Source organism: Paramacrobiotus metropolitanus, unplaced genomic scaffold, assembly GCF_019649055.1.
Source record: "Paramacrobiotus metropolitanus isolate TYO unplaced genomic scaffold, Prichtersi_v1.0 Parri_scaffold0000050, whole genome shotgun sequence".
Lineage (NCBI taxonomy): Eukaryota > Metazoa > Tardigrada > Eutardigrada > Parachela > Macrobiotidae > Paramacrobiotus > Paramacrobiotus metropolitanus.
In genome coordinates, this window is record NW_026570270.1 from 355,025 (window position 1) to 382,945 (window position 27,921).

The following is a 27,921-nucleotide window of genomic DNA, read 5'->3' on the forward strand; positions in this document are numbered from 1 at the left end:
AATCGGGACAATCTTAAATATTCTAGTTATATTCGTTATCCTGTCCTCCCACAATTTCCGTCGCGGATCCGGTATTTTAATCTTCAACTGTCTGTTTGTTAATGTAATTCTGTGCGGGATGATCATGCCCATGATAACCGTCAACACGTATTACGGCGATTACTATCAAACCTTCCCGCGATATTTCTGCCGGTATGTCGCATTTTTCTACATGTCCTGCGTCGACACGGTCGACTGGGTACAGCTCGCCATCGGGATCAACCGGTTTGTCGCCATCTTCTTCCCACACGCGTATAAATACTGGGTGACCACAAAGGTCATCGTCATCATGCTCCTTTTTCCATATATAATTCCCTTCAGCTGTAATTTACTCATGTTGTTGGATATTGGCGTCAGTCTGCAGTGGTTACGGCCGTGGGGCACGTGTGGCACACAGCCGCATCCCGGGAGTAATTTACTAGGTATCCTTACTGCCGTCAAAGCGGCGGTGCCCATCGTCGGGCTGGCCGTGATTTATTTGGCGATTTTTATTTTTGTGTGGTGGCGATCGGTGACCTTTCACCGGCGGGTTAACACCGGGGATCAGCGGAGCTCCCAGTTCAGTGTGTCGTTGGAACGCCGCTACCATAGTGCACAGATGCTGTGCTTAACCGCCATTTGGTATTCCATTGCACTGCTCCCGGCGCCCATTGCGTCCAGTTATTTTTTGGATGGATACCGTGCGAATCCATTTCTGCAACTGATTTTCCGAGCGTTTTTGCTGTTTGCCTATGCAACCAGTCCGGTACATATATAAAATATGAAGTTTTATGATATACTCGTAGAATATTATTTTATATGAAAATGTAAAATCTATGTTGTACTCTGTATCTCTACATAATATAATCGAATAAAATATATATCTATATAATATGTAAAATGTGTAAAACGGTAAGACTCTAAAGTGTATAAAATGTGTAAAACAGTAAGAACATTTCTGATAAAGCCAGTAATCTATTAGTTATTACTTTCTTATTGCTGCGAAAAGCTATGAAAAAGCTGTTTTATTTAAAAATGCAGCACTGATGTAATGTGTATACATATCGCAATTCACTGATTTTCAATTAAGAAAAACTTGCATTTTGGTTTTTTCAGATCATATTTCTGGCAAAGACAAAGCGATACCGCAGTCAGCTTGCCATATTATCCTCCACTGTTTTAAGGCGTTTTTTAAGTTTTTTGGGAGTGCAATCGCATCTTGACGCAAACGTCCCTCTGAAAGTAGCGAAACCCACTCGCACTGCCCGAGCATCCGGTCTGGTTTACAATACTAGCGGAGCATAATTTTTTTGTTTCCCGCATCTTCTGATGCTACGCACAGGTTTCACGTGACTTATTGCGACACTTCCGCACAAGCAGCTGCAGAATTTTCGAGCGTTACTTTTGCGGGGAAAGTAAGAAATTCCCATCCAAACAATCATCTGCATAATAATAACTTAGCGAACCGGAATAATAACACGCTGGGTATTCGGCACGAAGTTATGTATCTACGTACCGGCGGTATTTACAATAAATGCATCTTGGATGTGCGTTTTCCATGCTTTAATAATGCGTTTGACAACGGTCATATTCAGAGACTAACCATTTTCAAATGCAAATCAAAATGCATAATACAGGCCAAACATACACAAATAAAACATCATTGAATAAAAAGCTTTTTAAAATGGTTGTAACTAAAGTGTGCAGCCTGTGCATCAAATTGAAACAATTGTCACAACTCACAATTATCACTTAATATTGAACTTTGCCAGCCAACACGCAAAACGTCCTACAGTCCATAGAATGCAGAACCAACATTTCTAATACTATGCAAATTGCGTACGCAACTGTAACTGATGCGCTGACCAGCTGCGTCTGTCCGCTAAAAATTAGTACTTCAAGTACATCATATGAATTAACCATGAAGATAACGGATCTTTTAGTCGTATATTTCTGTTTTTTACCAAACAAGCCATGGCGTGAAGTCTCCTAAATTTTATTTTCATATATAAAACAAGAGCCGGGCGCAGTGACCTTGGCACCAAGCCACAGCTGAGCGGATATCCGGAAAGTCGGGCTGGCCATCCATGCAATTACTAAGCAGTTTTCTGGCTGGTAAATATTCTGTAACCTGTAAGCGAATGTCGTACAGTACATACTGCACTATGCGATTCGCCCTCGCCGCTTTTGTACAGAAAACTTTGTGTCGTGATGGTAATGTAATGTTCGTGATGGTACCTACCATTAATGTAAATTCTGTATTGCGGTTATTAGTTAAGAATTAATATGGAAAGCTGCTTAAGATTTGTATCTTAAAGACATAAACAGCAATAATGAGTTGCAGTATCAACCGTTCTCCAGCCCCAGTAAACAAGTCATTAAGATGCTCTTCAAATTTTGCACGAAAACACATATTGGTGTGAACATCGTTTTGGTACCGAACCAGCTTTCTACCATTTTTAAATTTTAAAATGAATTTCAAAAATTTTAAAAATCATTTTAAATTTTGAAAAAAATGGTAGAAAGTTGGTTCGGTACCAAAACGATCTTCATGGTAATGTGCGTTTTCGTGCAAACTTTGAAGAGCATTGGTTCATAATGAGACTTTTGGTACACCTCCGCGCGTTTAAACTTTTGGAATATTATTTCGCTAATAACTCCCGAACCGGATGCTGCGCGCACAAACGGTTTTTTCGCCTATGTTTACGCATCCTTTGGCTACAAAATATCATAAAGCAATGGAAAAAAAGTGTTTAGGAGTGCGCGACAGCGAAAGTTGCCGTGGATGCAGACAAATTTGGTGCTATGTACCGGACCGAATCCTTTAAGTACTTCACAGGATTATTTACTTCCAACACCTGCTCCATCTGTACATCTGTTTATAACGATAAGTGCGAGATATATATAGTATACTGTATCTATACTATAAAGGCATATTGTAGCCAGCTAATCATGGTTTTCGTCAATTTGCGGTGTCATCGAATAAACTGCTGCCGACAGCGTACGTATAAAGTACAATTGCTACAAACTTTCAAACTAAAAGAACTGTACAGGTTTAAATTGACCTGATTCGGATATCCGGCGCTTGGATCTTGTAACGTGTGGCAGGATGCACATATATTTCGGTGCGGTGCATTTCCTCGGGTCATGATCAATGTGGACATATACCCGGAAGAGCTCAACCAGGGACCACGCGGGCATATAGACGATAATATTTCTAATGGAGTCGAACCAATTAAAAGATACTGCACTATCGACATGCACATCCCAGTCCATTTTCCAGAACTACGAGTTTCCCTATTGCGTTACATTGCTACAAGTCTGCACCATCAGAAAGTTCTTGTGCTTGTATAGCCAGGATTAAATTCCCATGCTACCCCGCAATCGTAGCTGATAAAAGGTTACCTACTACCAAACCAAACCAAACAAGAAATTATTACCTGTAAGTTCAATAAACCATAAACAACATAGATACCGTTCTTATTATCCAGCCACAGACGAGCGCTGCAACAATTTTGTTCTTTTGAATGATGTATTTTGCTAAAAACCAACAAATCGAAGGCACTGTGTTCAGTGATACAAAAACGTTATTTTAAATTAACTTTACTTTTTCTTACAGAACATTCTTTCTGAGAAAAAGGAAAAGATTTGCTGAGAAAAGAAGCGCGAAATTATTTATGCATTCACGACGATTATCCTAATTCAGATCTATATCGCCACGAATGGGATACACCAGAGCCGGCAAACCAGAAAAGACTGACCAACACCAATATTATATTCTGAAAGACCGTAGTCGAAAACCCGGCCAGATAGTATTCATTTCTTTCAAAACCTCTCCCGCTTCGAACGCCAAAGCGGAAGAGTTTTGACTAACTTCACCAAATGCAACTACATAAATTATTGTAACAATAATTATCATCGTGGTATGTTTAACCAGGCAATGTTGCCACGTAAACCAACTAAAATATAGCTAAAAAACGAAAGTCATTTCTACTACTTAAATTATCAGAATGAATTTAATTAGCAGACCGTTATTACGACAAGAACGACTATATATGTAACGTTGTCATCGAGGACAATTTCTGCACGAGTGCCGGCCAACCAAGTGACCGGTACTGTCCAGTGGTGCACAGGACCCGTTAGGTCAGCGGGTGACCGAGCAACCGGTACTGTCCAGCGCAAATAGCAGGTTAGGCAGACGAGCTATTTGCTCTCGGTACTGTCCAGTGCACGGGACCTTTATAGGTGAGCGGGTGACCAGGCTAACAGTACTGTCCAGTCTACGGGACCCGTTAGGCGAGCGGGTGACCGAGCAACCGGTACTGTCCAGTGCACACTCACAGAGCCCGTTAGGCGAACGAGCCCGTTAGGCGAACGAGTGGTGACCAAGTTGTCACTACTGTCCAGTGTACATGTACAAAGCCCGTTAGGTGAAACGAGTGACTGACCTACCACTACTGTCCGGTGCAGAGATCCCGGTAAATGAACGAGTCACCAAGCTGTCATTATTGTACAGTGTATATCTATATGAGTGACCGAACTACCACTGTCGTCCGCAGAAAGCCCGTTAAGTAAAGGAGTGACTGAGCTACCACTACTATCGAGTGCACAGAGTCCGTTAGGTGAGCAGGCGACCGAGCTACCACTATCTGTACTATCCGGCGAACAGAGCCGGTTAGATAAGCAAATCTCGAGGTACCACTACTGACCGGACACAGCCTCGGCTTCGCCGAGGCTCTGTCCGGAGTACGGGGCACTTTAGGTCACCGGGTGACCGAGCAACCGGTACTGTGTACGGGACCGTTAGTTGAGCGAGACCATTAGATGGGCGGGTGACCGAGCTACCGGTACTGTCCAGCGCAAATAGCCTGGTAGGCAAATGAGCTAGCAGGTGAATGATCTACCGGTACTGTCCAGTGCACAGATCCCGTCAAATGAACGAGTGACCGAGCTTCCACCACCCAGATTCATCAAGTAGAGGTTCACAGAATCATGAATTCAGTTGTGGGAATTTATGGTGATTTGAGAGAATCATGAACTGATTAAAAAAATCATAAAAAATTAAAATCCGTGTTTATATAATATAAAATCCGTTTTTTTTGCGTTAGTACGATGTAGCGATTATGTTTCGACGAAATATGTTATTCTAATAAATATTCATTGAAAACTGAATAAAGTGGCCGTTGACCACAAGAAACGCGGAGGCGAAGCCGAGGCTGTTTCTTGTAGTATGTGAGAGCCGTGTCTATATTCCGGTAGTCTTGTGGAGCTAATTTCTTACCTCCGCAATACATACAAATATTCATACGTTTCATATGTTAAAACTTTTTATGCGTTTATTTCATTTATTACAACTTTTCATATGTTCGCTCTACTAAAATATGCACATTTTATGACGCTTTTAGATTCGGAGGCAGAGCACGGGACACTAATAAACACTTTATGCTGGACGGACATATTATGAGCAGTAAGAAAAGTGCACTGTGAAAACTGTAAAACGTTTTAGAGCATCACTTATGCTAAACACATCTTCTCTTTGTTAAGTACTTTAACTAGTTTAATATTGCGCTTGGACATGTAATACGATTATACGAGTATTTGTGTTACATCGCAAAATATAGATTCGGTTCCCAGCTGGTTATTAAGATAACTCGTAATACATTGTTTTACTGCCTTGTAAGTTATGTCTTTTTAGTGGCGTTAGCAATTGTATTTTCAGTCCAGTTCTTTAAATAATACACATTAGCATAGATTAGATTCCCGGCACACCGGGCGCGCGCAGCCCTTCCCGCCGCGACACCACCCCGATCAGCTCGTGATGCCCGTCCTTGTCCTTAGCCACTAACGGGCCACCGCTGTCGCCTTGACAGAAATCTTCACCACCTTCCGGGGATCCACCACAAATCTACAAATTAACGGTAGTCGGTTATTTTGCGCTGGATATACCAGTATAATCAGAATCCAGCAGCAGGTTCATACCATAGCTTCAGGGAAGGTGAACCCTTCCAACTGTTTAACGCACGTAGTCCGGTCGTATGAATCAATGGCCATTTGTTCCAGTTTGTCCGAGCCGGCGCCCAAAGTAGGAATGGCGAAATTATTGTCTGTTCGTCCTGAAGATAAATCCACTTTTTATTATTTTCAGCAGCTCTGGATAACCTTTTTCGCAGCTTTCGCAAGCTTGAAACCCCGGTATACATAATATATTAAGTTTTTTTAACAGCGCAAGATGACCTTTATTAACTTGTAATCAAGATGCGGAATTACAATTTAATACAGTAATTCGAAAAAACTGAAAACCGTATCAGCGTCCTTTGTAATAAAATAGTAGTTAAAGTCTGACCTTGGTTTTCCACCAACTGACCCCATGCAGCCACGAATGTCGCTTGTTTTCCGTCGCGTTCTTTGTCAATATTGGCGACGTTGGCCAAATCCGTGGACGGATGCGTCGGCAGACAGACAGGTTGAACACGCGACGTGAACTTTACAGGTTGGGCTAATTCCCGCAATGTCACATCGTTGTTGGTGGTATCCTTGGGATTGTCGTATTCCGGATGATGGAATCCACGGGAAATGGGCAACAAACGTTGCTCGGTGTTTTCGAGTCGCCGACGGCGGTGCCTCCCGTGGCTGGCACCGGAAGAGGCGGAGCTTTGGGATTAACTGCCGGGTTGTTGCTGATTGGCTTCCACCCCATTCTGTCAATGGGCAAATTTTCTGCCGGTATGTCGCGTTTTTCTATCCATGTCTTGCGTTGACATGGTCGACTGGGTACAGCTCGCCATCGGGATCAACCGGTTTGTCAACATCATCTTCCCACACACTTATAAATATTTGGTAACCACAATGGTCATCGTCATTATGCTCGTTTCCCTGTACATGATTCCCTTCGGCTGTAGTTTACTCATGTTGTTGGATATTGGCGTCAGTCTGCAGTGCTCACGACCGTAGGGCACTTGTACCACCCAGCCGCATCCCGACAGTAATTTTTTAGGTGTCTCACAGCCGTCAAAGCGGCGATGCCCATCGTCGGGTTGGCCGTGATTTATTTGGTAATTTTTATCTTTGTGTGGTGGCGATCGGTAACCTTTCACCGGTGGGTTAACACCGGGGATCAACGGAGTTCCCATTTGAGTGTGTCGCTGGAACGGCGCTATCACAGGGCGCAGATGGTGTGCCAACCGCCATATGGTATTCCATAGCGCTGCTCCCGGCGCCCATAGCGTCCTTTTTTGATGGATACCGAGCGAATCCGTTTCTGCAACTGCTTTTCCGAGGATTTTTGATATTTGAATACGCAACCAGTCCGGTACAATATATTTTTTATTGGTTTTGCAAAAACCTAGCTTTATCGAATAATGTGAAAGTAAGTTTTATGTTGTAAGTGTAACACGCCGTGCATATTTTGGAGGAAGGTTAACACTGCTTTTTATTTTTTCAGATCATATTTTTGGCGAAGACAAAACTGCATTCATGCTTCCAAGTGAGTTCCAACTTATTCTCAAATGTCCTGAGGCTCTTTTAAACTTTTCTTGGAGTATGGTCCCCTTTTAATGCAAATGTTCTTGAGTAAGGAGGAAAACCCACTCGCACTGCCCGGATATCCGGTCTAATTTACAACACGAGCGAACTATGACGCATTCTTGTTTGCTTGACGCATCTGCTAACGCTACAGATACTGTACATGTACAGATATCTTTTTACGGCTCACTTGCACAAGAAGCTGGAGCATTGGTAAAGATTATTTTGTGCAGAACAATTCTCTTTAAAAACACATCTGCAGATTGCTTGATGTACGTAATTTTTGAAACTGTCCCGGCTTTCTGATACTGAACGGTTTGTTTCTAAATTTCATCTCGTGGGACATGGCCTTGCGGTTCATGCCCATGATCGCCGTCCGATAATATCGTACTACGCTGAACACTATTAAACCTTTTTCGCCCCTATTCTGCTGCTTTTTTCGCTTACTTTTACATGACCTTTGTCGAGAATGGGCAGCTCAGTGCAAATAGCCACTGGCATATCGCTATCTTTTTTCCGTATGTGTACGATATACATTTAAACACTGGCAGGGACCGTTTTTCAGATACATACTATTCTGAATGGCTTTAATCGTAAGTCAACATGTTCAAGGTAAGGTTGTTTGAGGTGAAAACCAGAGAATATTGAGAGAAGCCAAAGGGTTGCATCTTAATAAGCGTTCAAAAGAAAAAGTCAGGTAAACAACACGAGCTTTATTCTTATTGCCCTTTTTAATAAATATGTAAACATAAAATTTGCTGGAGTTACTTTTTATAAGTACTAGTCTACAGTAAGATCAAATGGATGTCTTTTTGCATACAAGTTTTTTGTTAGCTGTATCCAAGAAAAAAGCGAGGTTATACGATATTAATCCGTACGAGCTCTTTAACACTGATAGTAGGTTGCACCTCCATCGTTGCTGCACCATGTCGTTGTCGTTTCGTATGATGGCTGGACTTCGGCTTCCTGGACGTCGTCATCGTCATCGTCATCACAACGTTTCCTGCGTGCATGACTTAAAGGTATAACTGTATTTTCCAAGCAGGGATGTGCCTTCCTAGGCTGCCATTTTCCATCCTTATTGATATCGATAGTGTTATACAGTTGATCAATGATTGTCCGATTTAGGGTTGGATCGTTAGTGAGTTCATTCGCTTCAAGGACGTAGTCGTGATTGACGTCAGCATAGGCGAAGGCAGTGGCAATAATTCGGCATGTGTCGTCTGTGTCGTTGACACTCCGTTTTCCGCGGTCGTCCCACGTTGCATCTCCGAAACCTACACCCATTCCGATTCCAGTCAGCGCGCCGGTTGCGGCTCCTGCCAGTACGCCTATTGGTCCTCCTGCCGCTCCTCCTACTGCTCCTAATGTCAGCCCCACTGCTCCACCTACAGCTCCACATGTGCCAAGCCATTTTGCTTTTGCCCAGTTCACGCGCCGTTTTGCACGCGTACCGTGTAGGCGGAAAAACTGGTCTACGGAAATTATGCCGGTATGGGATGTGTTGTTAATATTCGATGTCACAACAGGCAACAGAATAGGCAGTTCATCGGTGGCAGCACACGTCACGGCACCAGTGTTCACAAATACCAACAAGGCAACTGCACATAATATAATCTTTATCGTAGTACCGGTCATCTTTGTAATTACAGTTCGACGGGCTTCTCTTGCGCACTTGCGCTTACGATCGACTGATGTGAACTGGTGCTACTGAAAAATTGCCCATCTTGTTTGGTTATAAACGCTTTCTACAGAATTTTGCCAGCAGGGAGACCTGGCATACTTTTTCTGCTAGCAGAAAACTGCTCCGTCACAGAGAATGCAGGCCTGCATCGAAACACGTAGATCATTTGCTAAATAGTAAATACTCATCATTTCAAATTTGCTTTAGGTTGGCATAGCCTATGCAGAAGTTGCGCGTTTTACTACGGCCGTTTAGAGACGAAACACAACAACACACGTTTAGTATACAACACTTACAGTTGCAGTTATGCATTGTTTATTTTTTACTGCAACGGCAGTGTAACCCATTAAGAACTGGTATCATAATCTAGCATGGGAGTCTAAAGCTGGTTCAAAACAAATTAGACAAGGAAAAGGAAGTGGCATTAGCCTGAGTTACGGCACACCCAAAGAACGCTACTGCCCCAACCAGCATTATAAACACCTAAATCCCTAATCATATAAATAAGTAATGGTTGCGTCTGTAAGTGTGTGTGCACTGATACAGAGTTGGTAGTACGTTAATTTACATTTATATTAATATAATCTGTTTATATAATCATATTTATATAAATTCCCCTCGAGCGATGGAAGCATCAAGAAGATATCAAGTTGTCATCACTTGTTGACACCAACGTTAAATTGATATCGTTTAGGGTTTAACTGTTTCTTTGTTCAAAATTATATAACTTTAGCATCGATCAGTATATGTGCAACGGAAGGTTTTTAATAAAATGAAATTTCTTCTAGATGGTTAAATTCATGTCGATTTGGTGGCGTTGGCAATAGTACTTTCGATCCAGTTCTTGAGGTAGAACACATTCGAATAGATTCCCGGCACACCGGGTTGCGCGCAGCCCTTCCCCCACGACACCACCCCGATCAGCTCGTGATGCCCATCTTTGTCCTTAGCCACTAACGGGCCACCGCTGTCACCTTGACAGGAATCTTTCCCGCCTTCCGGAAATCCACCACAAATCTGAAAATTCACGGCACCCGGTTATTTTGGGTCAGATAATATATGAACCTATATAGGTAATCAGAACTGCCGGTAAGCAACAAAGGTTATACCATAGCTTCAGTGAAGGTGAACCCCTCCAACTGTTTAACGCACGTAGCCCGGTCGTATAAACCGATCGCCACTTGCTCTAATTTATCCGAGCCGGCGCCCAAGATAGGAACGGCGAAATTATTGTCGGTTCTTCCTGTTATAAGATAAATTCCACAAGTATTATTGTTTTTACTAACACCTGATGATATTTTTCGCGGTTTTGTCATCAAGCTTGAAACTGCGATATACTATGTAAAAGTATATTTAATAACACTAGATGACCTTTACTGACTTTGTGATTCAGTTCCAAAATTACAGTTTAATAATCATTGAGAAAACCTAAGAAATCGTATCATTGACTTCTGTATGATAGTAAAGTCTGACCTTGGTTTTCCACCAGATGGCCCCATCCAGCAACGAACGCCACTTTCTTCCCGTCGCGTTCTTTGTCGATATTGGCGGCGTTGACCACATCCGTGGACGGATGCGTCGGTAGGCAGATAGGTTGAATACGCGACGTGAACTTGACCGGTTGCGCTAATTCCAGCAATGCCACGTCGTTGTTTGTGGTGTCCTTGGGATTGTCGTAGTCCGGATGGTGGAAGACCCGAGAGATGGGCAGTAGCAGCTCCGGCTGGGTGAGCACCTGCTTTAAATCGGTAATCCCGACCACCGCTTTAATGTGGGTGGTGATGAAGTCGTCGGGGTGGTTGTCCACGCAGTGACCGGCAGTCACGATCCAGCGGTCGCTAATCTGCAGTGCAATTTTGTCAATTAGGCAGTGCAATGGTATTTTATTAAAGGAAAGTGCCTTATTAAGCATAAATCACGGTGTGTTCATCTTGAAAACTATACGAATGCCTAAGGCTTAATTAAATATATACGTTAATGATTATTTTATTTGTGCAAATACTTAGGCACAAATTGTGTGGGCGTTATTACAATAAGAAGCATTAAAACCTCAAAATCACAATAAGAAATTCCGCATTAAAAATGTAATGGTTTTTTTTAATCTTACTTGTTCTGCAGTAAATCAAGAACTTCCAGGAAAGAGAGGAAATATGTACGTAAGGATAGTGTTCAGGCGGACTCTATTGCCTCTACACTACGATTTTAAGTAATCAGAAACAAACTCGCTGACAAACCGGCGTGTTCAACACAAGTACCGAGTATGTGCAGAAAATTAACGCAGCGTATGCCGTAGATAAATGTTTTTATAATATGTATGAAGAATAGCCTTAAACTCACATATCGCTTAAACATTGCTACCTGTACATACCAGACTGGCACCACAAAATTGGTAGACGGGCGGCATGTACTCCGGCCGGAACTGGATGAGCGCCACAATCCATGGCCAGCTTTCTTCCTGCGCCTCCACACCGCCGACGATCCTGGAACCGGTGGCCCACAGAGCGTCCGGACTGTTCGTCGGCCGACCACATAGTGATGTTGGTAACACTTTGGTCGGTGTATTGGAATCGCCGACGGCGGTGCCTCCCGTGGCTGGGGCCGGAAGAGGCGGAGCTTTGGGATTAATGGCCGGGTTGTTGCTGATTGGCTTCCACCATTCTGTCAGTGCATATCAATTCATTATTTCATAATGACAATAAAAATAAAACAAGGTTTGAATGAACAGGAAAAAAATATTTATTTTTACAATAATTAAGCTACGTTGATACTTACGAGCTTGAACAGCAGCCGCAAAGGATATGAAAATGCACAGTGATTTAATCATAATTAAGTGAACTGACATCAGCAACCGCTAATGGGTTGTTACAATTATTCCACCGCCAAGGTGGTGAAAATTAATTATGGCAGAAATACGCAATATAATTTTGCAGTCGGGTTGTGAAAATCACATGTGCATGATTCGGTGAGCGCATTTCTTAGGCCAAGGTGAAGTGGAGAATTTTGCTTCTCTTCGCATTTTTGCAGGAGTGCTGAAGTGGAAGCATTGACCAATATTTCGAAATTATATCACTGATGTTAGTGCTGTGTTAAAGCAGCGTGTTATATGACTGTGTATTGCACTACCGGCACCAAAACAATCCTGTCGCGTTAAACATTTGTATTTTTTCATTTGGTACAGCGGTAAATCAGCGGCAAATCCTTACAAAATTGTATTTTTTTAATACCGCTGTCCCTGGCCTTGCTCTAACATACGAAACGTCGCGCTTATTTTTCAAATTTGTATAAAATTTTTAGGGAATAAAGCGTGTGAATGGCCTGGTCGAACTCCTAATTAGTTATAATTGTCGTGCCAATCCAGTCTTTAAATGCGAAAACATTGGTATATATTCCGGGGCTGTTGGCTCGCGCACATCCCGATCCCCACGAAACAATGCCGATCTGTTCGAACCGTCCGTCCAAGTCCTTCGCCACCAGTGGGCCTCCACTATCGCCCTGGCATGCGTCTTTTCCGCCTTCCGGGATACCACAGCAAATCTATACATAAGACGTTCGGTTAAAACTTGTCAATGTTATCAAATTGATCCATTTGTTCTCACCATTTTCTCGGTGAAGACGTAATTGCTGAGGCGTCGTTTGCACTCGCTGTTGTCGTAAAGGTCAATCGCCACTTGCTGCAGCTGATCGGTGCCAGCGCCCATACGGCTAGGGTCATCGCTATCTAAAAGTCAATAAGAGAAATTTTATTCAGTTCGCGCTGAGAAATTAACAAATTATGTTGTTTATTACGACTCGTACTTCGTTAAATATTTTAAGCAAAGGTAAAAGTTTTAACATACTTTAAGTGCAGAATAAAATTTAAAACTTTTTCGAAAATGCACATGGTACATTAGGTAAAGGTCGTTAGAGACAATTTTTAATGAAAACGATCTGAATGATCCAATATCATGTACTGCAGAAGAAAAATTTTGTAATTCACTTTGGAAGTTCAAACATAATCTTAATTGTCAATATTAAAATACTATATTTTGAATACAGTTAATCTGACCGATACGTACCCTGATGCTCCTTTAAAACGCCCCATCCCGCCGCAAAGACCACGCGCTTGTTACCGCGTGCTTTATCGACATTTCCCCATCTGGTTCGATTGTCCGGGTGCGTTGCCGGCAGACAGATGGGCTGCGTGTACTGGTCGAACTTCAAGGGCTTGGCCAGCTGCAGCATCGCAATGTCGTTGTTGTAGGAATTCTGGGGATCATCGTACTCCTCGTGTTTAAACACCCGAGCGATGCGCAGCGCCAATTCCGGATCGGCTACAACGTCCTGCAGATTGTTCACGCCGGCTACGACCAGCACATCATCGACGATCTGGCGTTCCGTGAGGGCGGCTACGCAGTGACCGGCAGTCAGAATCCATCGTGTTGCGATCTACAATATATATTTTGTAACAGTATTTCTGAATATAAACAAAATGTCAAATTACATTAATAAAATAAACTCCTATAATACAGTTATTAATACTACTATACGCAATTATTTTGTAATTATTATGGGATATTTATTACTTATTATTGTTAGTAACGTGCACCGCTGCTGGCTTGCCTTAAAAGACCGAAGAAAAGCGAGAAAACAATTTAAGTAAACTATCTGCTGAGTTTGTTTTAAAACTGTTTCGAAAATATATTTTGTATATTTAAAGAAACATTTTCCCTTCATATTTTTGGTGTGTTCGTTAAATATAATCCATAAAAAAATAACTCCTAAAAAATTTCCGGATTTTATTTGGTTGATATTATTCGGTGATAATAATTATTAATGAAAATCCTCTTTTGATAACAGTTCTTTGAAACTCGCTATACGCTTTGGATAATGGTAAGTACTGAAGGACGTACAATACTGCCGCTGCAAAACTGATACGCCTGATAGCCTTGGTCCGACCGATTACGTATTAGCGCCACAATAAACGGCCATCCGCCATCGGGCGCCTCCACGCCGCCGACAATCCGCGAATCTGTCGTCCAGATGGAATCCGGCGTGGGATCCGGCCGGCCACAGGGAAAGCGCTGGAAGCCGGTTGTTGTGCGTGGCGGACGCGGTGTCACCGGCTTCCCTTGTTGATTATTCTTGCCTTTTATAGGTCGCCAGAATTCTGCAAATCAGGGATATAAACTACCAGCTGATGTCCTATTTCCAGCTGTAATTATTTTTGTATTGTCGGATGTATACCGTGAATGACTTACGACCATAACTCACGGAACCGATGGCGAAGATGACGATAATCCGTATTGTAATTCCTGCCATGGTCCAACACCGTTGCACCGTTCACTGCAATTTTTAATTTACTTTTTCAGATCGAAGAAGTGAAAGACATAATTTATGGCTACGCTACTGGAATGATTACTTGACGTAGGCGAAAAAAGTATCCATCTCCGAAGGCGAAGGTGAAAGTTAATTCTGTATATAAGATGATACAATGTGCTGCGCTGGGAGAAAATTATTCCGTTAAACTGTACAATGAATGCAACAGCAGTAAGTATATTTTTTTTTATACGGTAGTTCAGTTTGAGATTCGTTGCAGTCTGCTAAATGTTCATCAAAGCGGTTTATGCAAACACGCCGCACAGAGACGGTAGTAGTGGACTAATAGTCTAATAGTACAAGTTTTTTTTTCTGTTTGGATTTTACGTCACACTACTAGCCACAGCGATATTACAGTAGTGTACAGAATTAAATTAAAAGTTAATTAAAAATTCAGTAAAACAAATTTGGTATGTCGATTTGTCTGCTTGCATTTGATCGCTTTTTTCGCCTTTATGTTATTACTAATTTATAGAACGATTAATAGCAAAATTTTAGGCTATATATGAGTGGCCTTCGCCTTCTCCTTCCGCCTTCTCCTTCGCCTCCGCCTTCTAGCCGAAAACCTTCTCCTTCGCCTTCTCCTTTTAAGTTTTCCGCCTTTTCCTTCTCCTTCCACTTCCTAATTTTAGGCCTTCGCCTTCTGACTTTGCAACACGGAAAATGAAAACATTATTGAACAAAAATTGAGCTTTATTCATTTACAAACTGTATAGCACATAGCAAGGTAGTAGGTACACCGTACCGTAATCATAATTACAGGGTTATTGGGCCAAGTGTGGACGGTACAAAAAATTCCCGAGTTGCAATCAGTGAAGTCAAAAATTTTAATGTTAATTTTATACAGGGTGGTCACGCCAAGTTGTCACCATCACTGAAATTCATTTTTAAAAATTAGAAAAAGTTCACTTACTCCAGTTGATTTGTTTGTTGCTAGTACAGAATTTAATTCTGCGTATACTGAAATTAATATCTGACCATTGGCTTTGAAATCGACGTTAGAAACAAGGTCCGAAATGAGATCCCTGGTGGTGCATTTGTGATCATTATATTCACCTCATCAGAAAAACAGGAAAACATTTTATACTCCCGAAATTAGTTTAAAGAAGCTGAGAATACATTAGGTAAGCGTTGCAAAAGTGAACCAACGCAGTGGAACCATTACTTCATTTATAAAAAATTTTTGTTGGAGATTGTCAGGCTTTTATAATGCTATACGGTACGTGCGGCGAAAATTTTTTCGTAAATACCTGGAACTTTCAGGTGTCCGAATGATCGTTAAAAAATACGCTGCAGGGATCATTTTAAAGATCCTAAAGTAAACAAGGATATAGATCACATTCCTGATTTACTGTGAACCACCTACGAATGGAAGAAAGAATCAAGAAAGCGTTCGTCAAAAAATATTATGTGCCCGATGGTGATTCGCTGGAACGGAATGAGCCGCGTTCACCTGGTCTATAGCAAACGCGAAACTGATGCTACATATGTCCGTAATCATATTATGTTAAAAATGATTAGGGGTGACATTCCTCGTTTGTGTGGGGATCGCTAAAAGGGGGTCCTCCCCCATTTTGACAGTGCTAATTTTCAAGTCGCAGTTGTGACCTCCCAGGGGTTCGAAAAGAACCACATGATATACGCCCAAAGTCAGTATTGGTGGTTGAAAAGTCTTGACTTTTCACCGATTAGCCAAGGGATGACCTCGATTTTTAATTAAATTTATGGCGAACGGTAGGCGAACAAGGTAGACGGGTCGGGACGTATTCTAAAGCAGGTGGCGTGCGAGTTTTCTGGTGTAACTTGTCAAAAAACCCTTACCTGTTGGCGGTCTTGGGCTCAAATGATGCAGAAGAGAAATTATGATCATATCAAAATTAAATAAAAATTCTAGAGTCACTCTGGAATATAAAATAAATTATCAAACTTTTGGTGACAACTTGGCGTGACCACCCTGTATGATAGGTCTTGGTCTGTAGCAGCTTCTTTGGCCATCTTCCCGCTCTAAAAGCTATACTGCAGGAAACGGGAGCCGAAGATTTACTTTCGTTTTCTCCGAAAAATTGCACTGCTTAACGAGAAATAGTCACGTTCAACCAGCAATATTTTAAAAATGTTGGACGATTGAGAACCACCACGTAATAACATCATGCTCTAATGGTTCCTTTCGGACTTCCGTTAAACCACTAACATCTCTTCCAACGCAACCAGGATCCAGGCAACAACATTCTTCGAAATGTAGGTTTTAACATACAAGTCTATGGGAGACACATCTTGTTTTGAACTCGCGACGAGCAGAGATCGTGCTAGAATTTTTTGCTAACCGGTAATAAAGACCTTGTAGAGCACTCGATAGTTTACTATAAAGGTCACGCAAAAACACCCCTTACTGAATTTCTGAGAGGGGTCATTGTAAGCGTTAAAAAATTGACCGCTACCCCCTCCCTTTAAGCACCTCCCGTTTCCTTTCGGATAGTTCAACAGATATCAGTTTTGGTATCACTGAATCCGCAATACAAAGGTACACTAGAAAAAAGCAAAACATGCGCCAAAGCGATTTACAGGAAAGTTTCTTAATTTATTTTACGCAACTGTCCACACTTGGCGCGATAACCCTGTAGTTCATGACCTTCTAGATCTGGCGTCTGTAATGGGCCAGTGGTCAAGAAGACCTTAACACTTCAACAAGGTTCTTATCTAGTAAAGCAACTGTATCGCATGCGAAATCCGTTAGAGCGTTACCGGTTAAACAATCGCAAAACTGTGAAAATTATTAGGTGGAAACTTCCTGTTGGCCTTGAATGCAGCAAATGCGTTCAGATCAATGTCGGGAAACTCTTCAAGTTTTACGGCTGGGTCGAGGCGTGTCACCCTTGGATCAAAATCTGGGTGCCGTTTCTGGATGCAGCACAATTTCATACAGTATCTTCTTTGTTTAGCTTCGGAAATTACATCCACCGTAACCATGAAATCTGCACCTTTCCCATAATAAGCCCCACCCCTTCCTCCGTAATAAGCTCTCTTCCCTTGACCGGTTTGAAAAATAAGGCCTCCCACAAAAAAAAGCGTTAATAAAAATGTCAAGTGCCGTAAACTGATAAGTGTACCGCAAAATCCTTCATAATAATTTAATAATTTAACGGAAAATTGCAAACGGATATAAAAAATAATGAGAATTAGCTCAGTTTTTGTTCAATGATGTTTTCATGTTCCGTATTGTGATATCTTGTAAAATTCACATTGAACAAAGTCAGAAGGCGAAGGCCTAAAATTAGGAAGTGGAAGGAGAAGGAAAAGGCGTAAAACTTAAAAGGAGAAGGCGAAGGAGAAGGTTTTCGGCTAGAAGGCGGAGACGAAGGAGAAGGCGGAAGGAGAAGGCGAAGGCCACTCATATAAAGCCAAAATTTTATTGCAAGCTGTGAAGGCGCATTTGAAAACGCACTAGCATGTCTTTCATTTTAGAAAACATCGACATGTTTTTACTTTTTGTTTGTGTTTTTAATTATATAATAAGATACAGTAGTTATTTCTGTATCGTTTTGAATTAAACCCTATGTGCATATCTGAGACCTGTATGCTAATGTAAAAACGTCACTGCAAACAATCCAAAGACAACTGACGAAAAAATGCTGAAAACATAGGTCAGTCTAGGATATAACTGAAAAGAATCGGACCAAGTGTGGCGATCAAAATGACGAAGCAGAAAACAAACACCTGAGGCAGAGTGTTCTCCTTTTCAAAACTTACGCAAAAAAATAGTGCACAATCGCTTTCATATTGGGTATAGCACATCTAACAGGGAATGAACGGCTAGTTCACCCCTGTGCGCGAACAGAAACGGAAACTGAACGCCAACACACTGCACACTTTATCTCTCTCACATACATCACATCAAAGGCCACCGCAGCACCTTGCTGCGGGGCAAAATGGAAAAAGCATCCAGCTCAGACGACGAAATCTAGCAACTGAAGAATCTACCAGATTTAGAATCTGGTAGATGGAGAAAAACACGGCAAAAACAGCAAAACAACCTAGCAGCCGCCTGTGCGCGGGTGAACGGAGAGGCCACTCCTCCTCACATGCCTGCGGGTGGATCCCATGAGGTCCTCCGAATGCATCGCGCGGCGTCGCGAACTCCCCTCCATGTCTTCCCGGGCGTCCTTGCTGCCCATTGGGGCTTTAAGCCTCAGCTCGTCCGTCCACACAGCCGATGCGCATCCTTCACACTGCAGGCACGGGCCGTGCCTGCGGTTCTGGAAAAGCGGACACATACAGTGTAAGCACCTTGCTTAACGCACCTTCGCGTAAAAACTGTATCCGCTGACGTCACCGGTGCCTGCGGTACTGGATAGACGTCACATACGGCTGGCTTCACATCGGCTCGGCTCACGGTACGCTTTGGTTCGGCTCGACTCCGGTCCACTTTGACCTGCTTTGCCTTGTCTGGGTCACTGCACTGGCTGCGACGAAAGATGGCGTCCAACCCGGAACTGGGTAAATTTCATTGTTTCTGCTGTACGGAAAGGTCACTTTCTGAGGAAAATCGAGCAGGGGTTTGCGGCATTGGAACGCTGGTGACCCTGCAAACACCAAAAATACGCTTCTTCGGTGGGGAAATTCCGCTGCATCCGTCCGGGAAAGGTCGTCATTCCAGGTAAAACGGGCAGGGGTTTGGGGCATTCAGACACTGGTGACCCTGTGGGGCAGCTCACTGGCACTTCTGCGATGGCAGGGTTCACGTGGGCTTCGGTGAATGGCAGTCCTGGAGCTGCTACGGACTGGAGTTGGCCTTGTCGTCGCTGGCTGCTGCTGACATCATCCTTCACGTCCTTCCTCAGTCTCCCTCACCGCGCTTCGGTGATATTCCTCCGGCCTCCGGCGGGGGTCATTCCTCCCGTCCATCGTCGTATCCGGGGATGCCGCTTCGGCAAAGTGAACTTTCACTGGGGGCTGCAGGGGCTCGCACTTGGGGCTCGAAAGGGTGCACATGGTTCTTCCGAGATCTGCTACCATCTAACAGGGAATGAACGGCTAGTTCACCCCTGTGCGCGAACAGAAACGGAAACTGAACGCCAACACACTGCACACTTTATCTCTCTCACATACATCACATCAAAGGCCACCGCAGCACCTTGCTGCGGGGCAAAATGGAAAAAGCATCCAGCTCAGACGACGAAATCTAGCAACTGAAGAATCTACCAGATTTAGAATCTGGTAGATGGAGAAAAACACGGCAAAAACAGCAAAACAACCTAGCAGCCGCCTGTGCGCGGGTGAACGGAGAGGCCACTCCTCCTCACACACAGAAAAGCGGATGCGACTGACCGCTACGCGTAGCTTTTTGCCGTCTCATCACGGATTCTGCATGCCTGTATAAAAGATCGGTGCATCCAGAAGCTAGCATATTCTGCCAAAGCTCGGACCGTGAAAAACAAAACTTTATAGATTTTAATAGTTTTGTGAGTTTAGTTAACTTTCCTACAAAATCTCGTTTACCATGAAGGTTTTCATCTTGTGCGTCGCTGGTATCGTCGTTCTATGCGCTTCGGTAAGAATTCTCATTTTTACTGCAGTGACCTTTCCTGTCTCAGATTTTAATTATATTTATTTTTTCTTGTTTTTCGAAATGCTTCACATGCTTCTTGTTTTTATAAATTTGGTGAGTGACTTTTCCTTCTTTAAATTTCGTTTCTAAAAAACATTTCTTCTTGTTTTACTAAATAGTCCATATGCTACTTTTTTACCAATATAGAGTGACCTTTCCTTTCCTTAAATGTATTCTTTTCTAAATACTCCTTATCTGCTATTCGGATTTCGGCAAATGCGATACGTACTCTGTACTCATTTATTTCCGTTGTACTGTGCAGACAGTGCAGGCGACTTTACATACTGCACTTTAACATATTTATTTTATAATCATCCTTATAAATTTCTCTAGATGAGCGCCTCCGATGCGGCTGACCATCCGGAGCCCAAAGCGCACGCCGCCGTCGTGCACAAGACCGAGGCAAAGCATTCAGCACCCGTCGTCCATCGGACCGTTGTCGAGAAACCACGCGTTATTCGCACCGAAGCCAGACCTATTATCCGGCCAGCGGGCCGTCCCCACGGACACCCGGTCATCGTGCGCGGACCGGGCTGTGAGCTGATCCTGGAGAATAACGTGTGCAATTTCCATAATCGGCGCTGCTGCGGTCCGTTAGTTTGTAACCAGGGTTTCTGCACCTTTTGATCCAACGCATATTCGGCTTTTCCTTTAACGACTAAATGCATGTCATCAGAAGGGTTTTGATTGGTAACGCAACTGGTTCTTGTTGGTGGATAATTTACAACCATCGAAGTAAAAAAAAGTTGATGTGTTTTCTCTTGAAACGATTATACAGCTTGTTCGTCCAAAGTTCTTGATCTGTGTTTTATAAAACAGCAATATCTGACATCAGCCAGTATTAAGCATTTTTGGAAATATATGCGTAATAAAAAGTACATTAATTTACGATAAAACTTTACCAAGAGGAATCTTAAATTTAAAAATTGTGTTTTGATTCACATAGTTTACCATCGAAGGTTTAAATCATCTTGCGGGAAAATTAGGTTATATATCATTTTATATCATACTTATAAACTGTGAAGTAGAAGCCGAATGCAAATTGTCATTTTGCAATGCAGTCATTATGCAGTCATTTAGCCAAAAAAATGTGAAGTGAATCTTTTAGACACTGTAAAGTGAACCTTTATTGATTATTTTCGCGGATCTTTGAACATGTGAAAAAATCTGCGAGGTCATAATTCCAAACCAGTTAAATAACCACCCGACCCCTTCTAATAACCATGATACCGCATATTTCTCGAGATATTTCATGCAGTGGTTGAACTGAAAAAAATTATTTGTCGATATGGCGACCTGGACTGAAAAGGTCAAACATCTAGTTGAGGGTGTTGGAATCGATGAAGCTCTTCAGGTTGTAGACGTTGGTGTACACACCGGGCAGATTGGCGCGCGCACAGCCCACACCGTAGGAGACGATACCGGACAATTCCCAATGACCGTCCTTGTCCTTGCAGACCAGGGGTCCACCGCTGTCACCTTGGCAGGAGTCAGCACCGCCTTGCGGGAATCCCAAGCAGATCTACAACGTGCACCATATCTGTGAATCTCTAGCTTTCATTAGGCGGTGCCGCGGTGGTTTCTTTAGATAAAGGTCAGACAGATTACCTTTATTCATGACGGTTTACACGTACGACCTATGGTTTTCCGAAATTTATCCATGTCCCTTACTTTAGTTCTGTGCATTTGTACATACATTGGCAATACCAGTAAAACATTTTCAGACGTTTTTTACAAGAAAAAAAGTGCATTTACTCTACTAATTTTGTCTTTTAAAAAAATAAATTTAAATTATTAAAAATTAGTTTCAAATAGAAATTTGATCTTTCTTTATATTGATGTGCCAAAAACCATTCCATCATACCATTTTGTCGGTGTATGTGATTCCGACTTTAGCCAGATACTGTGTGCATTCCCGATCGGTGAACATATCGACGGCCACTTGGCTGAGACGGTTGCTACCACCTCCGATCGTGGTGCCGGGTGCACGCGATCCGAGTTCTATGAAATACAGAATGATAAATCGCCGTTTAGATACTGCCTCAATACAGTATAAATCGTATATCTATATTCTGAAATATGTGTCTTAGTGTACTGTAAACGCTATAGAATACATTCGCAATTCGTTCGTATAATACTGTAATTATGTGTATATATATATTCGTACATATATGCGGTATATTTACTGTTCAGTCTTTAACTACACATTTTATAGCCTGTATATTTTAATACGTGCTGTGTAGATGTAATAACGTACAGTACTGTGTAAATGCTAATTATTCACTCGAATATTATTTTGTTCTGCAACCTACGTTCTTGTTCGCGGAGCAGGCCCCATCCTGCGACGAAGCAGGCCTTGCGACCGGTGGAGTAGTCGACGTTGGCGGCCAGTCTGGTGTCATGGGCATCGTGGGTCGGCAGGCAGATGGGCTGTACTTTGGAGTCGAAGTTGAGTTGCTTCTCCAGTTTGAGGAGGGCCACGTCGTTGTTGGTGGTGCGCTTATCGTAGGACGGATGCTTGACCACTTTGACAACGCGCAGAACCTTGCTGGTGTTCCTCATGGCGTCTTCCAGGTTGTTCACGCCAATGACGACACGGACACGGCGGACGATCTCGTCGTTCTCCATATCCGCCAGACAATGACCGGCGGTGGCGATCCATTGGCGGCGGATCTGTGCCAGAGTGGTGAATTCACTGCATGTACTTTGAAAAAGCTGGGTGTACGCCCTTACAAATTACGCGTATAATATCATAAAATACCATTTACATGCAACAGTACAATGGACCGTTAGGACAGAAAGCTAGTTCGTATGACAAAAAAATCACCGATGCTTTTTGTCTTAATTTCTGAACTTTTCTGTAACGAGTAATAAAAATAATAATGTGTAGAATGATAAAACTAATAAATTCTATCATTTTTATAATTTTATTCTTTAATTAATTTGTGTAATTACGATAAAAAGTTTATGGAGATTTGTGTATTATCCAGTACGTACGATGGAACCACCGCAGAACTGCGAGGGATAGTACTCCTCGCCGTTGTCAAGCAGCAGGGCGACAATGAAGGGCCACGCGCCTTCGGCAGCCTCCTGACCACCGACGATACGGGAACCGGCAGTGAAGCTGATATCCGGCTGGCTCATGGTCGGCTTACCGCAAGTACCGAAGGATTCTGTCAAACATACAGACCATAAAAAAACGCGGTATATTTTTACTGCACCTAGCAAAACCTTGTCCACTTACGCGCCATCGCCGTGGCGATCAAGGCCAAGAAGCTAATACAGCGGATCATTATGGCAACGTTTGTTAAAAGTTGATAGTAAAGAACAGCTGGCCCCCACTAATGACACTCCAATCTGCATGTCACAAGACCGTTTTATACGTTTCACGGGCATTGTTGTTCGCCCTATGGTAGCGGCCGATAGTTGCTGTTGGGTGCAGGTTTTTTCCTGGAGTCAGGTGTTTTGCAGGGAGTACTTACCAGGTCCTCATGTCGTCCACTGGGCGCTTCGTGATGTCGGGCTGCTGGCGCGTGGTGAATTTCGATCGGCTGCGTGAGGGTCAGGTCAGCCGCATCGGCAGTTTTTTTCCTGGGATGGGTCAGCTAAGTGGTTTGTTGTTGGAGTGCGCCAAAACGAGACGACAAGAGCGGCCGTGAATCACGCGGTCCCAAGTATTAATTGTGATTTCTGCTTGCCTAATCAAGGCGCCGGTCTCCTAACGTTAACAATTTACTTATGCATAGTGGTACTGTGCTTCCCAGCCGGTTTTGAAGTACTGCTGGTGTATCTGTATGTAAACCTAAATGTACTGTAATGTTTGATCATTACAGGTGTCACACTGGAAAAGTTATCAGAATGTGTATCAAAAACCGTTACCAGCAAAGCGATAATGCATTTCATTAGCTGCTGATTGTAAGCCTTTCTTAACGTGCGATTGGATTCTTAATCACAAATTTTTTGGAGTCAGTACTTTATAATTGTTTCCCGGACTGTAACGTTCTAATATTAACACGTTCGGTCGTACCACAAGCCGGGAATTTTTGCGTTAGCTGACGGTGTGAATAGGTACAGCGTACTGAAAGTAAAATACAGGTACCCGTCGGATACGGGGTTTTGCTTTCTTTAGCAGCAGAATTATGGTATGAGTATTATTGATAGTCTTCGTGTACGTAATAGTTAACTGCAGGATTGAATTCCATATGGGGCACAATCAATTCGATATAATTTTATGTGTTGTGTGTATCTGTACTATGTACATACTACGACCGGGTTTAATGCAGTTGAGGGCATTACAGTATTAACATTAGCTTTTTTTTAAAAATTAAGGGGCCAACGCGGTTACAGTTTGAAATAATCATATCTAATGTATATTAATCATATCAGTTAATTTCGAATTACTGCTAGCTGTATACTCTGTAAAAGACACCAACTCCACCTAATGCAACTCAAAATTCAGAATTTTATTGCCGAAAAAGAATTTAAAAGACAAAATTAATAACGAGAATAGAAACATGCAAATACCAGAATATCCGGCAACGAACACAATATCCATCATCATAAAATCACGATATAAAAAGTCCAACAGTAAAAAATTGCAAACCCGTATAAAAAAGTCATCTAACAAAAATCTGTTAGGCTGACTAATTGGAGCAAAACCACGCCCAGAACATTCACCGAATCTACGATGACAACCAGCGCGTCACGCCGTGGTGAACACGAAAGTATTTATCCGCATACTCCGATGACACCTGCTCGGACATGGTCTGAATATGGCCAATACGAATATAATCCGAGGTATTGGTCTCCTGGGCATACAGGTCATAGATGATACTCCCGGCGGGAATGGGCTTCAGATCCAACCGGAAATCCTGCTGACTATTGGGATCGATATCAAACTGGTGGTTGGGCTCCAGCCGGAACGTGTACGGCGCCTTAATCGGCTGCTGCACCACCGTCCCGTTCTGATAGATTCCGCAGGCTTCATACACGGCGATGGTCAGCGGAAAAGTCTCCGGGCGCAGCGGCGGCGGTTCCAGCTGGTTCACCGCCCCCAGGAAGCCGGCGACGGTGATGTTCCGGGGGAAGGGCAGGATGCCGCTGGCCGGGAAGACCAGGAGGTTCTGGATGTGGCGCATGAAGAAGTTGCGGTTGGGCATCTGGCCGATGATGTCGTAGCCGGCGACCATACCTTGGGAGAAGTTGCCGCTGATGGGCCACTTGAAGGAGGCAAAGGGCGCGAAGTTGTCCGTGTAGGTGGGGGGTGGGGAGTACCCGAGGGTTAGTAGGCGGGAGATGCCGTGGATCTCCTGGTTGGGGCCGAAGAGGCCGGTGTAGGTGGAGTTGTCGTTTATCTTCATCATCGCCTGTACACGTAATGACTATGAAGATGGTATAAAATTAAAAGTCGCCGTAAGCGAGCATGAGTCACCTTCTGACCGGCTTTATGCATACAGCCGAGACACCCCTTATTATACAATTTGACCAAGGAAGCTGTGGTTTTGTAATTGTGCATTGTATCAGTATGTAGTACATCTATATGCGTAGATTCATGGTAGTATTCTGTATCAAATCTTGTGAAATCAGTATGCAATCAAGTAAGATGTCAAAAAATCTGGCAAAATAATTGCTACAGCACCTAGCGTCTCGATGGTCATCAAGATGACCAGATGTTATGTGTATTTGATTTACGACAGTTTAAAACTAAATGGCAACAGCCATGGTGACAATGCGTTTACAACGCAATAACGGTTTAAATGTGGCGCAAAATGCGACATATTACACTGAGTATATAGTGCAGGTAGTTGCTGCTGAAGTGATTATAATTAATTTTTATTCAGAACACTGGAATAGTAAAATCCAGTTAATGACCTGTTTCTATGATAAATGGTTAATAAGGTTTTGGTGCAAATATTGATTGCTGTAGCAATATTATGGTAAAAACATGATTTTTAACGTCCTGATAATGCCGTGTAATTAATGATCGGGAACGATAATGCATGTACCGGTACGTAAAGATCAAAATAACGATGTACGCAGGTGTAATTTACATGTTTAATGCACATTATAACAGTACTTGAATTAATTTGCTATAATAATTCGAGCGAATTGTGCCGTGTGCCGCACGTAAAGATAAAAGACAATATCGGACACTTCACTTACCTTATAAGCCGTTCCATGCGGGCAGATGACCTTTGTATGCGGAACCGTATTCTCATCACCCAGCTGCGTAAAAATCGGCACCAGTGTCCTATTATAATCAGCAAATTCATCGATAAATTGTGGTATACTGTAATTATTCGTCGGTAGATTATTCCAGTCGTGCTTCATCGACAGGATTTTATCCCAGATAATGTCGATTTTGTCCATATAAGGGAGCGACAGGAAGTTGAGCGGCAGCGTCCCGGTTCCCGGTCCATTCAGCCCGTCGCTGCCCGTCGGGCCACCGGGCGGCGCCACGGTCGTGTCATAGCTGGGATAATGGGATTGCGCCCGGACGACACCGCGCAAGGGGCACTGTTCGTACACCACTAAAATCAGCACGACATACAGGGAACGCATGACGACTGACACGAAGTGCGAGAACATTTCTGCGTGGCATTAGCGACGCACTTGGCGTTACTTATACGAACCGCAATCGCCAGCGGCAATTGTTTTGCTCCCAGACGTGTTAACTGTATCGGTACCGTTATGTATCTAGGCGGTCTATAAATTGCAACAATTAAAGCAACAAAGTAACGGATACAGTGTTACGTAGAGATGCAATAAATTTAAACAAACTTCAAATAAATTTAATTTAATTGTTGTGTTACAGAGCTCACAGTGTGTGTATCAGCGTTGTTACGTCGCAATTGCCACAAAATTCCAATGGATACATTAAAGGCTAAACGTAATAATTTATAAAATTGTTATTCTGGCGCCGGTTCACAGCGTGCTGCGTACAGTATCCTTCACTATATTGCGGTTGTAAGGTTGACACGTCGTAAATTAAGTTAACCGAAGAGTGCGCGGATGTTGTGAGTTTTTGCGCTGTAGCTATTTTTTATGGGATGACATAATTAGCAAATTGTTACACTTCATATTTATATACATTTAAAATTGCAAATGTCTCATAAACGCCACAAGCGGTCGAATGGCAGCACCTGAAGGACACCTGACCCATGCCATGCTAGCTGCAACGCAGGACAGTTAATTACAAAGCACACTGTTCAAGAATGTGGTGCTACATGGCGAAGATTTGGTAACATGAAGATGATAACGCTAGTTTGCGTGCCAAGAGCAAATTGGACAATATCTGTTATGATTCGGTAATGAAATCCAGTAAATAATGCAGCAGCGGCCGTGTTTACGAATTATTACTGTAACGTTTGTACAAGCATTTTCCGTAATTTCTATTGCATTAAATCAGCGATATTACGTTAAACTCCATACTACGGCGCGCTGCATGCCACACGATTTATATACGCTCTACATGCATTTTACAGAGGCCGATGTTTGCCAAATATCGATTTAAAATTTATTAACTATTTATAAAATAAATTATGAATTATAAATATCGTATAAATTAATCGTATAAATTATGAAATACTAAATTATGAAATTATCTTATAAATTATGAATACTAACTTTTCTCCTTTGTGATAATTATCTTAAATCTTGATAGGAGTAAATTCGTCACTGTGGCAGAGGAAGTGCAGTCGCAATCGCTCATAGGGCAAAACACGCGCTGTCTGTGCCT

At 42.7% G+C, this 27,921-nt stretch overlaps 5 protein-coding genes across 5 annotated transcripts; all 5 read right to left on the minus strand.

Annotated features, from left to right (window-relative positions):
* Positions 1-5,770: 5,770 nt before the first annotated feature.
* LOC129592103 (transmembrane protease serine 9-like) lies at positions 5,771-6,715 on the minus strand. Its single transcript, XM_055488069.1, has 4 exons — positions 6,605-6,715; positions 6,362-6,551; positions 5,998-6,131; positions 5,771-5,923 (listed from the first exon to the last, which is right to left on the minus strand). Exons 1-4 carry the CDS (start codon positions 6,713-6,715, stop codon positions 5,771-5,773), a joined length of 588 nt encoding a protein of 195 aa, XP_055344044.1.
* A 3,153-nt stretch (positions 6,716-9,868) lies between these two features.
* LOC129592077 (transmembrane protease serine 9-like) lies at positions 9,869-12,172 on the minus strand. The gene is made up of 5 exons (XM_055488025.1): positions 11,996-12,172; positions 11,592-11,881; positions 10,697-11,066; positions 10,333-10,466; positions 9,869-10,240 (listed from the first exon to the last, which is right to left on the minus strand). Exons 1-5 carry the CDS (start codon positions 12,063-12,065, stop codon positions 10,022-10,024), a joined length of 1,083 nt encoding a protein of 360 aa, XP_055344000.1. The 5' UTR covers positions 12,066-12,172; the 3' UTR covers positions 9,869-10,021.
* Positions 12,173-12,335: 163 nt separating this feature from the next.
* Positions 12,336-14,601, minus strand: LOC129592078 (transmembrane protease serine 9-like). Its single transcript, XM_055488026.1, has 5 exons — positions 14,461-14,601; positions 14,113-14,369; positions 13,279-13,648; positions 12,820-12,941; positions 12,336-12,757 (listed from the first exon to the last, which is right to left on the minus strand). Exons 1-5 carry the CDS (start codon positions 14,519-14,521, stop codon positions 12,551-12,553), a joined length of 1,017 nt encoding a protein of 338 aa, XP_055344001.1. The 5' UTR covers positions 14,522-14,601; the 3' UTR covers positions 12,336-12,550.
* Positions 14,602-21,297: 6,696 nt separating this feature from the next.
* LOC129592079 (chymotrypsin B-like) lies at positions 21,298-23,587 on the minus strand. The gene is made up of 5 exons (XM_055488027.1): positions 23,428-23,587; positions 23,181-23,356; positions 22,496-22,856; positions 22,048-22,184; positions 21,298-21,705 (listed from the first exon to the last, which is right to left on the minus strand). Exons 1-5 carry the CDS (start codon positions 23,474-23,476, stop codon positions 21,502-21,504), a joined length of 927 nt encoding a protein of 308 aa, XP_055344002.1. The 5' UTR covers positions 23,477-23,587; the 3' UTR covers positions 21,298-21,501.
* Positions 23,588-24,661: 1,074 nt separating this feature from the next.
* Positions 24,662-26,760, minus strand: LOC129592196 (uncharacterized). Its single transcript, XM_055488170.1, has 2 exons — positions 26,346-26,760; positions 24,662-25,549 (listed from the first exon to the last, which is right to left on the minus strand). Exons 1-2 carry the CDS (start codon positions 26,742-26,744, stop codon positions 24,866-24,868), a joined length of 1,083 nt encoding a protein of 360 aa, XP_055344145.1. The 5' UTR covers positions 26,745-26,760; the 3' UTR covers positions 24,662-24,865.
* Positions 26,761-27,921: the final 1,161 nt, after the last annotated feature.

Bases quoted from the DNA above. Each gene is read 5' to 3' on its own strand.
- LOC129592077 (XM_055488025.1), bottom strand. From the start codon at position 12,065: ATGTCAGTTCACTTAATTATGATTAAATCACTGTGCATTTTCATATCC. The intron at 11,067-11,591 runs GTATGTACAGGT...ATTGCACTGCAG, and splicing joins AATTTTGTGGTGCCAGTCTG to ATTAGCGACCGCTGGATCGT. The intron at 10,467-10,696 runs GTCAGACTTTAC...ATCTTATAACAG, and splicing joins CCATCTGGTGGAAAACCAAG to GAAGAACCGACAATAATTTC.
- LOC129592079 (XM_055488027.1), bottom strand. From the start codon at position 23,476: ATGATCCGCTGTATTAGCTTCTTGGCCTTGATCGCCACGGCGATGGCG. The intron at 22,857-23,180 runs GTACGTACTGGA...ACTCTGGCACAG, and splicing joins AGTTCTGCGGTGGTTCCATC to ATCCGCCGCCAATGGATCGC. The intron at 21,706-22,047 runs GTATGATGGAAT...TGCACGTTGTAG, and splicing joins TCACATACACCGACAAAATG to ATCTGCTTGGGATTCCCGCA.
- LOC129592103 (XM_055488069.1), bottom strand. From the start codon at position 6,715: ATGGGGTGGAAGCCAATCAGCAACAACCCGGCAGTTAATCCCAAAGCT. The intron at 6,552-6,604 runs GTTTGTTGCCCA...GACAATCCCAAG, and splicing joins ACTCGAAAACACCGAGCAAC to GATACCACCAACAACGATGT. The intron at 6,132-6,361 runs GTCAGACTTTAA...ATTTATCTTCAG, and splicing joins TCAGTTGGTGGAAAACCAAG to GACGAACAGACAATAATTTC.
- LOC129592078 (XM_055488026.1), bottom strand. From the start codon at position 14,521: ATGGCAGGAATTACAATACGGATTATCGTCATCTTCGCCATCGGTTCC. The intron at 14,370-14,460 runs GTAAGTCATTCA...CCTGATTTGCAG, and splicing joins CGGTTCCGTGAGTTATGGTC to AATTCTGGCGACCTATAAAA. The intron at 13,649-14,112 runs GTACGTCCTTCA...TATATATTGTAG, and splicing joins AGTTTTGCAGCGGCAGTATT to ATCGCAACACGATGGATTCT.
- LOC129592196 (XM_055488170.1), bottom strand. From the start codon at position 26,744: ATGCGTTCCCTGTATGTCGTGCTGATTTTAGTGGTGTACGAACAGTGC. The intron at 25,550-26,345 runs GTAAGTGAAGTG...TTACGTGTACAG, and splicing joins CGCATGGAACGGCTTATAAG to GCGATGATGAAGATAAACGA.